The sequence below is a fragment of the Ceratotherium simum genome, chromosome 1 (assembly GCF_057802395.1).
Source record: "Ceratotherium simum simum isolate JZ-2026a chromosome 1, ASM5780239v1, whole genome shotgun sequence".
Taxonomy (NCBI): Eukaryota; Metazoa; Chordata; class Mammalia; order Perissodactyla; family Rhinocerotidae; genus Ceratotherium; species Ceratotherium simum.
In genome coordinates, this window is record NC_141900.1 from 2288079 (window position 1) to 2300831 (window position 12753).

The window sequence follows — 12753 nt, forward strand, 5'->3', positions numbered from 1 at the left end:
GCTGCTTGGGAGAGCAGAGCCCCCTGGGCAGACAGGAAGCCACATGCAGGAAAGAGCTGGAGGTTCTGCCGCAGGCCTGGTGGTACTTGTCTCTGCAGCACACGCTGGCTTTCTGACCGATATGGACTCCTGACCATGCCAGGCTGCGTTGGCTGCAGCCCAGAAAGAAGCCAAATCAGAGGCCAGATGGACCGTGTTGAACCGAGCCGTGCACATGTGTACAGATGCCTGGTGCATGCAGATCAGCCGAGATAAGAAGTTCATTTCCTACATACTTTCTTCTCTATTTAAGTAGACATTTCTGGGCCTGACAGGTGATGATGTCTTTCAGTTTCTGGCTGACTATCACACATGTTCCTGTTTCACTCCCGAAGCTGCTCTTAGCATATCAGAAATGCACACAAAATGCATCTTTCTGGGCCCGCTTCCTTGTTTCCATCGGGGACACAGAGCCACCACACCCCAGATAGCGCGTGAGAGCATTTCAATATGGAGAATAGGGAGGTTGAGCTAAGACATCTCATATTGTGAGTTGATTCAGATTCATAAATAAGTTCTAAAACTGAAGCAGTTATGAAATTCCTGTGGAGGATGGTCACCCATGACCCAGCACATCTGAGTGCCTGGCCCATGCCAGGCGCTGGAGACACTGAGACAGAGGTCCCAGTCTTCACCTTGCAAGATGTGGTATAACTGTGGATGGGAGACAGAGAGCAGCAGTTGGCCCCCATGGAGCGTGCCATGTGGAGGATGGGGGTGCTGGGATATGGAGGAGTGAGGGGTCCATGGGATGTGCAGTGTGGAGAAGGAGGGTGCATCGTGAAACATTTGGCCAGGGCTTTGACGGACATGTGGCAGCTTGCCAGGGAGAGGCTGGCAGGTGAGCAGCAGAAGGTGGCATTCAGGCAGTGGGTGGGAGGTCGCAGGTGTTGTTTTGGAGATAGGGCAGGCAGGTTGGTAAGCTGCAACTCTGTCTTCCCTCAGCTTGGAGAGGGTCAAAATGGGGCTGGAAGGGCCACTCCATGGGTGGTGAAGACCACCTGGGGGCCTCGGGGTGTTCACAGCTCCCCACGGGGTCTAACCATGAGGTCTGAGCCTGTCATAGCTGGAGAGTGTAGGGAAGGGGGCCAGAGGCCTCAGAAGGTCATGCTTAGCTCCTAGGGGGCCTCCTCCCCTGCTGCTCCCCACAGCCCAGCCAGGAAGCCTGGGCTTGCAAGATCCTACCCCTGAGATCAGCTTTCTTGCCCTGAGTGCGGAGGCTGCCGCTCCAAGGGCCCTGCTTTTCCTCAAATGCCATTATTAAGTCATAATTCCAATATAACGTACAGCTGTTTATAAAGCACATACTCAATTTGTCATTGTAACAAGGTAAATGGGACAATTTTGGTTCCCCATTGCATAAAAAAATTTATCAAGAGGAAGCAAGCTTCAATTTAAGTGATATAGGATGCATTTTTAAAGAGGTCTGGCCTATTCACAGCACCCTTTAACCTGCACAGTTGTTACTTATTTTTTAATTAAAAAAAGCTTTATTGATCTATAGTTTACATACCATAAAACTCAATTTAAAGTTCAAAACAACTAAATGGTTTCCTCATGTTTAGAGCCATGTAACCGTCGCAATAATCTAATTTCAGGATATTTTCATCACCCCTAAAGAAACTTGTATCTGTTAGCAGTCGCTCCCTATCCCCTCCTCCCAGACCTAGGCACTCACTCATCTGTGTTCTCTCTCTATGGATTTGCCCGTTCTGGATGCTTCATATAAATGGAATCATACAATATATGGCCTTTTGTATCTGGCTTCTTCTACTTTGCATAATGTTCTCAAGGTGCATCTGCATTGTAGCACATGTCAGTGCTTCATTCCTTGTTATGGTTGAAGAGTATTCTACTGTATGGATGAACCACATTCTGTTTATCCATTCGTCAGTTGATGGCCATTTGGGTTGTTTCCACTCTTTGGCTGTTATGAATGATGCTGCTATGAACATTCATGTGCAAGTATTGTGTGGACCAATGTTTTCCTTTCTCTTGGGTGGATATCTGGGAGTGGAGTCTCTGGGTCCTGTGGTAACTCCGTGTTAGCATTTTGAGGAACTGCCAGACTGCCTCGGAAGTGGCTCTACCACTTTACATCCCCACCAGCAATGTATGAGGGTTTTCTCTACATCCAGAATTTGTGTTTTTCCTTAATTCAGCTTTTTATTTTGAGCTAACTGTAGATTCACGTGTAGGTATAAGAAACAATACAGAGAGATCCTGTGTATTCTTCACCCCATTTCCCCAGCAATAACATTATGCAGAACTATTGCACAATGTTGCAGCAGGATATGGACATTGGTACAGCCAAGACATAGAACAGTTCATCACCGCAGGGATGCCTCTTGCTGCCCTTACATGGCCACACCCACTTCCTTCCTCCCCATCTCCAGTCTTAAACCTGGCAACCACTAATCTGTTCTTCATTTCTCTAAATGTGTCATTTAAGGAATGTCCTGTAAGTGAAATCATGCGGTATGTAGACTTTTGGTATTGGCATTTTCCATAATCCTCTGGAGATCCATCCAGGTTGTTGCTGAATCAATAGCTCATTCCTTTACTTCTGAGTCATGTTCTGTGGTGGGGAGGGACTACTGTTTGCTTACCCACTCACCTGTTGAAGGACATCTTGATCGTTTCCAGTTTGGGGCCAGTATGAACAAAGTTGCTGTGAACCCTCATGTACAGGTTTTTGTGTGAACATACGTCTTAATTGCGCTGGCATGAATGTCTAGGAGTGCACTCGCTGGCCTGCATGGTAGGTGTATGTTTAGTTTATTGAGAAATTGTGCAACTGTTTTCCAGGGTGACTGTACCATTTTTCATTCCTGACAGCAAAGTATAGGGGATCCCATTTCTCTGCATCCTCGTCAGCATGTGGTGGTGTCACTGTTTTTTATTGAAACGATAGGTATGTAGTAATGTATCATTGTAGTTTTAATTTGCATTTCCCTCATGGCTATGATGTTGAACATCTTTTCATGTGATTATTTCCTATCTTTGTATCTTCTTTGGGGAAATGTCTGTTGATGTCTTTTGCCCATTTTCTAACTGGATCTATCTATTTATCTATCAGAATAGATAGATAATCTATTAGAATAGAATCTAATAGAATAGAATATCTATTCGTCCATCTATCATCTGTCTATTTATCAATCTGTCCATCTAACCATTTATCATCTATCTGTCTGTCTATGTATGTATGTATGTATGTATGTATGTATGCATCCATCTATCTATCATCTATCATCTGTCTTTTACTCTTGAGCTCTGAGAGTTCTTTATATATTTTAGATACTAGTTCTTTGTTGGATATTTGTTTTTCAAACATTTTCTCCCAGTCTGTAGCTTGTCTTTTGATCCTCTTAACAAGGTTTTTGCAGAGCAGATATTTTTAATTTTGATGAAGTTCAGTTTATCAACTTTCCCTTTTATGGATTGTGCTTTTGGTGTCAAGAAGTCTTTGCCTGGCCCTAGATCCCCAAAATTTCTCTTATGTTTTTCCTAACAGTTTTATAATGTTATTATTTACTTTTTTTTTTTTTTTTTTGGTGAGGAAGATCAGCCCTGTGCTAACATCTGCCAATCCTCCTCTTTTTTTTTTTGCTGAGGAAGACTGGCCCTGGGCTAACATCCATGCCCATGGCCATCTTCCTCGACTTTATATGGGACGCCGCCACAGCATGGCTTGCCAAGCGGTGCGTCGGTGCACGCCCGGGATCCGAACCGGTGAACCGGGCCGCCAGCAGTGGAGCGCGTGCACTTAACCGCCTGCGCCACTGGGCCGGCCCCTATTTACTTTTAAATATATGATATTTTTTAAATTAATATTTGCATAATGTGTGAGGTTTAGATCAAGGCTTATTTTTTTTGCTTATGGATGTCCAGTTGCTCCAGCACTGTTTGTTGAAAACACTACGCCTCCTCCATTGAATTGCTCTTGTACCTTTGTCAAAAATCAGTGGGCGTTTTTATGTGGGTCTATTTCTGAGTTCTGTGTTCTGTGCAATTGCCCTATGTGTTTATCCTTCCACACAGTCTTGATTATTGTGGCTATATCATAAATCTTGAAATCACATAGAGTGATTCCTCCCACTTTCTTGTTCTTTCTCAGAATGATTTTAGTTATTATTGTTTGTTTGCCTTTCTGTATAAGTTTTAGAATAATCTGGCCTATATCTACCAAAGACTTTGCTGGGATTTTGATAGGATTTTTGTTAAGCCTATCAACTTGGGGAGAATTGACGTCTTGACGATATTGAGTCTTCCAGTCCAAGAAAATGATATGTCTCTCCATTTATTTAGATCTTCTTTGACTCTTTAATCAGTGTTTTGTAGTTCTTAGCATGCAAGCCCTATGCTTGTTTTGATAGATTTACACCTAAATATTCCATTTTTTGAATGATTTTAAATATTGTATTTTTAATACCAGTGTCCATGTATTCATTGCTAGTGTATAGAAATACAACTGATTTTTGTATGTTGATCTTGTATTCTATAACCTTCTTAACTCAACTATAGTTCTAGAAGTGTTTTTTTTTTGGTATTGTTTTGATTTTGTAGAGTCCTTTGTATTTCTTATGTAGACCATCATGCCATCTGCAAATAAATACAGTATTATTTCTTCCTTTCCGAAGTGAATGCCTTTTATTTTTTTTTCTTAGCTTATTGCATTGACTGGACCTTCTAGTGCCATGTCAAATAAGGGTGGCGAGAGCTGATTTCCTTGCCTTGTTCCTGGTGAAAGTGTTCAGCGTTACACCATAAGTGTAATGTTAGCTGTAGGCTTTTTCTGGATGTTCTTTGTCAAGGTGAGGGGGTTCCCCTCTCTTCCTATTTTTCTGAGACTTTTCATCATTAATGGTTGTTGAATTTTGTCAAATTATTTTTCTGTATTAATTGCTATGTGATTTTATTTTTGTTGATATGGTGATTGATATTTCAATATTGAACTAGCATTGCATCCCCTGATTAAACCTCACTGGTTAGGTGTTTTTATGTATTGCTGAAATGCTAATAATTGTGTTAAGGGTTTTTACATCTGCTTTCTTCAAGGACATTGGTCTGTAGTTTTTCTCTTTTAGTCTTTGTATGGTTTTGGTGTCAGATAATATTAACTTTATAAAATGATTTGGGGTGTGTTCCCTCATCTATTTTATGGAAGATCTTATGTAGAATTAGTGTTAATTCTTCATGTTCAGGAAAACTATCTGGATCTAGAGCTTTCTTTTGTATCAGTTTTTAAATAAAGAATTTAATTTTTTAATAGATATAGAGCTATTCAAATATTTTGTTGGTAGTATTTATTTCATGTTGGGTGAGGTGTAGTAGTTTGTGTTTTTCGAGAAATTGGTCCATTTCTTCTACATTGTCAAATTTATGTGTGAAGAATTATTACTATTCCCTTTATCCTTTTGATGTCTGCAGGGTCTGTAGTGATATCTCACTTCATTCCTGCTTTTGTTAATTTATGTCATTTCTCTCTTTCTCTCTAGTTTGTTGGTTTTTCTAGAAGTATGTAAATTTTACTGATATATTTAAAGAACCATCTTTTTAGCTCATTGATTTCCTTTATTTATTTATTTTTTCTGTTTTCGGTTTTGTTGATTTCTTCTCATCTTTATTATTTTATTCCTTCTTCTGCTCTTGGTTTATTTTGCTCTTCTTTTTCTAGTTTCTTTAGATTGAATCTTAGATTATTTATTTGATACTTTTCTCTTTTTGAATATATGCATATAGTCTTATAAATTTCCCTCTCAGCACTACATGCCACAACTTTTGATATGTTGTATTTTCACTTTCATTCAGTTGTGTCTATTTAAAAAAATTTGATACAGGATACCTTTGGGATATCCTTTTGACTCATGGATTGTTTAGAAGTATTTTGCTTCATTTCCTAGTGTTTGGAGATTTTTTCTCTTGTTTTCTGCTCTTGATTTCTAGTTTGGGTCCATTATTGTCAGAGAACGTACTCTGTCATTTGAATTCTTTTAAATATGTTGAGGTTTGTTTTATGACCCAGAATATGGCCTACCTTGGTATATGTTCTGTGAGTGCTTAAAAAGAATGTGTATTTTGCACTTCTTGAGTGAGGTGTTCTATAAATGTTGATTAGGTACTGTTGGCTGATGGTGTTCTTGAGTTCTTCTGTATCATTGCTGATTTTTGCCCAGTTATCTGTCATTAATTGATATGGAGTATTTAAGTCTTCGATTGTAATTAGATTTGTCTGTTTCTCCTTTTGGTGCTGTCAGTTTTGGGTTCTCATATTTTGAAGCTGTGTTGTTTGGTGCATTTAGTCTTGCTATATCTTCTTGGTAGATTGACTCTTTTATCATTACATAATGTCTCTCTCTGACTTGTAAGTTTTTCCTTTGAAGTCTAGCTTATCTGATAATAATATAGCCACTCCTATTTTCTTTTGATTAATGTCTGCATTATATATTTTTTTCATCTTTTTCCTTCAACCTGCTTATATTATATTTTACGTGAGTTTCTTGGTGATCCCGTATAGTTGGGTCATGCTTTTTTATCCACTCTGCCAATCTCTGTTTTTTAATTTAAGTATTTGGAACATTTATATTTTATGTAATTATTGTTATGATAGACCTTAAGTCTGTCACTTTATTTTTTTTTCTGTTTTTTTCCTCTGTTTTCTTTTTTCTGCTTTCTTGTATGTTACTTGAATATTGTTTTAAAGTTCAATTTTGATTAATTATTGTGACCTTGAGTGTATCTTTTTGTATAGTTTTTTTAGTGGTTGCTCTAGGTTTTACATTATGCATACATAACTTACCACATCCTATTGTTGTTAACATTTTACCAGATAGAGTGACGTGTAGAAACTCCACCTCCATCTTTGTCCCTCAAGCTCATTTATGATAAAATTGTGTTAAATATTTCTTCTATGTACATTTAGAGCCACATCAGGCAGTGTTACAGTTTTTGCTTTAACCATCAAACAATGGAGAAGGGAAACTATTGCATTTATGCATATATTTGCTCTTACCATGTTCTTTCTTCCTTTTTGATATTCAAAGATCCTTTTCTTGTTTTCCTTCTGTTTAGAGGACTTCCTTTAGCCATTCTTTTAGGGCAAGTCTGCTGGTGGCAAACTCTCTCAGTTTCCCTTCACCTAAGAATGTCTTGATTATCCTTCATTCCTGAAGGGTTCTGGGTTGACAGTTCTTTTCTCTCAGCACTTGAAAAATGTTGTGTCACTTTCTTGTGGCCTCTGCAGTTTCTGATGAGAAATCTGCTCTGATTCAAATTGTCTTTCCTGTATAGGTAAGGTATTGTTACTCTCTCACTGCTTTCAAGACTTGTTTTTCGTCTTTAGTTTTCTGAAGCTTGACTATGTTGCATCTTTGTGTGGATTTCTGTGGTTTGCCCTCTTTGGTGTTCTCTCAGTTTCCTGAATGTGTAGATTTATGCTATTGTCAAATTTGGGAAATTTTCATCCATTATTTCTTTGAATATTTTTTCAGCCACCTTCTTTTTCCTCTTCTGTGACTCCTTTGACATGGATGTTAGATCTTTGTTATAGTCCTATGGATTCCTGTGTTTGTTATTATTTTTTTCAATCTGTTTTCTCTGTGTTCGGTTTAGGCAATTTCTATTGTTCTGCCTTCAAGTTCACTAAGCTTTCCTTTGTTCTTTCCATTCTGCTGTTGAGCGCATCTGTTGAGCTTTTTATTTTATGTTTTTTTTTTTTCAGTTTTACAATTTCCATTTGATTCTTCTTTATATCTTCTATTTCTTTGCTGGAGTTTCTATTTTTTCATTTTTGCAAGTGTGCTTGTGTTTTTTCACTGAATCATTCTTACTATGGCTGCTTTAAGATCCTGTTAGTTACTCTAATTATTCTGTTATCTTGGTGGTGGTGTCTGTTCCTTGATTGCCTTTATTCGTTTGTTGAAATTGTTCCGGTTCTTGGTATGCTGAGTGATTTCCAATCGGAACCTGAACACTTGGAGTATTATGTATGCGGCTCTGTGTCTTATTTGGGCCTTGTGTTTTGGCTGGTTTTCTGTGACTTCACTTGGCAGGGGAAAAGGGGGCCATCACCTGATACTGCCAGCTGGAGATAAAAGTCCAGGATCCACACTGGGCCTCTGTTGGGACTCATGGGGAGGAGGGTTCCTTCTTACTGCCATGCAGGAGAGAGAGTTTTGTCTTTCTGACTGGGAGGGAGAAGCAGGCGAGCCCATGGCCTCCAGTGACTCCGTGGAACAGGGGGCATGTGTTACCAGCCAGAAAGGTGGGGCTCTTTGTGTGGCCTCTTTGACACTCCATTGTGGGGTTGGTGCCTCCTCACAGCCTGAGGAGTGTGGAAGTTTGCATATTTTTCAGTAGTTTGCCTGGAGTAGAGTGGTATTGTCTAATAGTTTTCTTCTCGTGAGGCTGCCCCTATCTTGGTGCTTTGGCCAGAGAGAGCTGGCTTTTCTTGGAACTTCCTGTTGTGCCAACTGGCATTCTGGGTTGCTCACATCTCCAGCACTCAGCTGGGGATACACGAGGCAAAAAGAAAAGACCAGGGCTTCACCTCTGTGCCGTTCCTCAGTTCTGATATCTCTGCCTTCTTCTCTCTGCCTTTCAGAACCTTCTGATGACTGTTTTATGTGTAACATCCAGGATTTTTAGTGTACTTTGTAGGAGGAATAGGGAAAAGTACTTCTCCATCTTCCTGGAAGCAGAGTCCTCAGAATTGTTATTTAAATATCTAATGTTTATTAAGAATAGCACATTTATTTTAAGTCACATTTTGATAGTCAAGATAAATGTATTAAGGTTTTTGCATAGCCCTCATAGGATGCTGGGACACTTTGTATGACCCATATTCATAAATTTGTCCCTTTGATTTCCAGCTTTGTGTCTTATTTTACTGGCTAGAACTTATCAATGTTGTGTCTGCTCCTGATAATGTTTATTGCTGCCTGGGGCTTTAGGACTGGGTTTGAGATTGGATGTGGGTTTCAGATAGTATCTTTATGATGTCAGTGAGCCGTTTTGTCCCAGGTTGTTTGCTGTTTTTGTTTTTCATCAGGGATGGGTGCTTGATCTCTCAGATGCCTATTTTGCTCCCTGTGGGAAAGGTTATGTACTTTGAGTCTTGGTTATTGATGTGTATTGGCTTTAGGTACTACCACTAATCTTGTGGATGGAGCTAATGTTGAGCCTTTGGTCAGAAATACAGCCTGCCATTAGGAACTTCAAATGACAATGGCTCTCACAAGAGTGAGAAAGCTCTTTTCCTCTCATATGCACCTTCCAGGCAGGCATTTTATGGTTGATGTGGCAGATCTGATCCATGCAACCCTCACAACCCAGTCTCTATCTACTTAAATGGTTTGCCATTGCCAGTGTGTGGCTTTCATCCTTCTGAACCAAGGTTGTGGGTAGATATCCAGCCATCATGACTATATCCCCTGCAACAGCAGCAAGGAAGAGAAGAAGAACAAGCTGTCTTTAAGGAATATTCCAGAAGCTCCCACATGATCCTTCAACTTCTGTCTCCTTGGCCACATATAGCTGCACAGGGGGCTGGACAGTGTAGTGTTTATTCCAGGTCACCAAGTCCCCAGATGAGAATAAGGGGCTAGATTGTGGTGCTAGATGTGGAGAAGGGATCCAGGAACAGTGGCTGACTGCCACAGCCATCTCTCCCAGCACCCTGTGCCCCAGCCAGTGTTCCCCTGTGCTGGGGGCTGTGTGCCTGGGCCTCCAGCAGCCTCTTACCCCGTCCTTTGGGATTGGCACTTGCCAGCCCCCAGTGCTCTCCCATCATCTCTTGAGGTCCAGGCTGGTCAGTGTCCCCTCTGCCTTTCAATCCCTCTTTCTTTCCTGGTGTAGCCCCTTGGTCTGTGACTCTTGGTCTCTCCATCACCTCAGCTTCCCTGCCCTAACTCCAAATCATGCAGGGAAGCTGAGGTGATGGAGAGACCAAGAGTCCTACAGGTGTTCCCTCAGACGAGGTCCCCCGCAGGTTGCAGTTCTCTCAGGAAAGTGGTTCCAGGGGTGGTGAGAGAGGGGTGTTTGGAGAATACTGACTGTTAAGGAAGGTGTGAGATAGGCCGTCTTGGGCAATGGGGTGAGGAGTGAGGCTGGAAGGGCCTGGTTGGAGGCAGCAACGTTTCCTCCCTGTGACCTCCTGCTCACTCAGCTGGTGTGCACGGGAAGGCTGGGTGTTCTGCAGGTGATGCCGGCACTTGTCCAGTGCCTCGGGAGTGAGTTGCCTATGGAATGACCATCCAGACTGGGGTGTGGACCCACCTCAGCTCCTGGGGTCAGGCAGGGTCTGCAAGACTGGACTGTGTGCCGGCCATGTGTGAGGAGGGTCTGCATCCCCTCATCCAGGGAAGCTCCTCAGTGCCAATCTCACTGGGGTGGGTGTGTCAAGGAAGTGCAAGGGAGGACCCTGCTGTATCATGCAGGCCCATCTCTCCTGTCCAGGAGCGGCTGCTCATGAGTCTCTTGCCCCGGAATGTCGCCATGGAGATGAAGGAGGACTTCCTGAAGCCCCCCGAGAGGATTTTCCACAAGATTTACATCCAGCGGCATGACAACGTGAGGTAGGGCTGGCGCTGGCCTGGTGGTGGGCCCAGGGAGCTGAGGTGGGAGGTGACGGAGTTGGAGGTGATGTTGGAAGTAGAGGTGATGGTAGAGGTAGAGTTGATAAAGGAGATAGAAGTGATGGAGGAGGTGGGGGTGATGGAGGAGGTAGGGGGTGATGGAGAAGGTGAAGGTGATGAAGGAGATGGGGGTGATGAAGGAGATGGGGGTGATGGTAGAGATGGGGGTAATAGAGGAGGTGGGGGTAATGGAGGAGGTAGGGGGTGATGGAGGAGGTGGGAGTGATGGAGGAGGTGGGGGATGATGGTAGAGGTGGGGTAATGGAGGTGGTGGGCATAATGGAGAAGGTAAGGGGTGATGGGGGAGGTGGGGTGGTGGAGGAGGTGGGAGGTCATGGATGGAGGTGGAAGATGATGATAGAGATGAGAGGTGATGGTATAGGTTGGAGGTGATGGCAGAGGTGGGCATGGACCCCATTTGTGAGGAGGGGAGGAGGCAGGTGTGAGTCAGGAGGCCCAGGTGAGCACCTGCCATTCAGGGAAGCAGGTCCCACAGGAGGAGTGGGGCTGGTAGCTTCTTGGGAGATGCATGTCACAGCTGCTCTTTCCCATTATTTTAGCACCTTCTATTTTGTATGTTGTCTAGAGAGGGTCAGAACTCTGTCCCTAAGCCGGGTTTGGGCAGTATGACATTCTGGGCTTGGAATTTGCTCGCACTGGGTTAACAGCTGAGCGTTATTCTCGTTGGTGCCAGGATCTGTCAGGCGTCCTCCTTCTCTCTGCTCATCTCGTGACATCTCCAGGAGGCAGGGGTTATTGTTCCCGTTTTACACTTGGGGAAACTGAGTCCTCAAAGTGAACCAGCTTGCCCCAGATACTCTGAGGTTTGCTTGTTTGTTTTTAAAGATTCTGTTAAAAACCATTTTATTCTATTAAATCATGCATTCCCTTTCAAAGTACTTGGAATAGCTGAGTGTAGCCTGTTTGGGAATAGCACTTTCCACAAGTGTCTCTCAGGTAGGAGATGGTGGTTTGAAGGACGGAAGTGCTCTCCATTCTTGCTGTCCTTTGCTGACTCTTCTGGGTGTTGGTGTAAGGCCTCCCTGCTCACTGGGCCCCTGCAGACACAAAAGGATAAGAAGAACCTCATTCTGTCTGTGTTGAGTGCTGCAGACTGGGTCTCCACGGCTGGTACTTGTTCATCTGAAATGAGCTGAGGCCTGCTGCTGCCAGCCCCTCCCCGTCAGGATCCCAGCTGTCCCTGTGTGCAAGCCAGTATGGCTAACTGCTGTCTGGTGGGTGCACTCACTCCCACCATCGTGCCTCTTGGTTAGGACCAGTGTCATCCTCCTACAGAGGGGTACAATGAAGTCAGGTGGGGTTAAGGCCCAGTGTGTGGGGTCAGCATTGGAGACCAGGCAGGACAGATCTCCCTGCTGGATACTTGGTTCCATTTAATGTCATCACACTCCTGTGATCCACAGGCACTGTCACCTCCACTTCATAGGTGAGGCAATTGTGGTTCAGCAAAATGAGGTGAGTGTACAGGATTCCCTGGCCAGTGAGTGGCGGGGCTGGTGCTGGACCTGGGATTGGCTGATGCTGATGTCTGCCTAGACTTTTCCCATTTTCCCACTGCCTCTCCTTGCTGGGTGAGGACATGATACAGTGACCCAGCCTCCTGCTGAGAAAACCAAACCACCAGAATGTTCCAAGAAGTACCTTGGGGGGCAGAGTGTCTGCACACAGCAGATAAGGAATCAGACATGTGGGGCTGCAAATGGAGGTGGGTGCAGTGCATGGGTGCTCAAATGCCTTTTCCCTCCCTCTCCTCTGACCCGGGATAGCAAATACAGATGTGGCAAGTCACCACTTCCCTTGGCTGCTGAAAAATCTACACCCATGTTCCCTGGTGGGAGCCTTGTTCCCAGCAGCTAGGGGGCTGATGTGCTAGCTGCAGGCATGACAGCTCCAAGATAGGAGAGAAAGCTTAGGCTTCCTGTCGCTGATGGTACCTTCTCCACCCTAGCCCTTCTGGCCACCTTCCAGCAGGGGTCAGAAACGTCTTTCTACAACCTAGATACAAACATCTCATTGTGGTCCCTACCATCCTTCAGTGGTTCTCCATCACTCCAGACTT

General features: G+C 43.4%; 1 protein-coding gene across 5 annotated transcripts in view; it reads left to right on the plus strand.

Annotated features, from left to right (window-relative positions):
* The window catches only part of ADCY1 (adenylate cyclase 1), a 156137-nt gene that overhangs the window by 35908 nt on the left and 107476 nt on the right, over positions 1–12753 (plus strand). For 4 of the 5 annotated variants that reach the window (XM_087430283.1, XM_087430309.1, XM_087430348.1 and 1 more), the window contains exon 3: positions 10495–10613. The exons of the other annotated variant lie outside the window; for it this stretch is intronic. In XM_087430283.1, coding sequence (XP_087286409.1) covers positions 10495–10613 — 119 coding nt within the window. The remainder of the gene's footprint in view (positions 1–10494; positions 10614–12753) is intronic. 5 annotated transcript variants of the gene reach the window in all.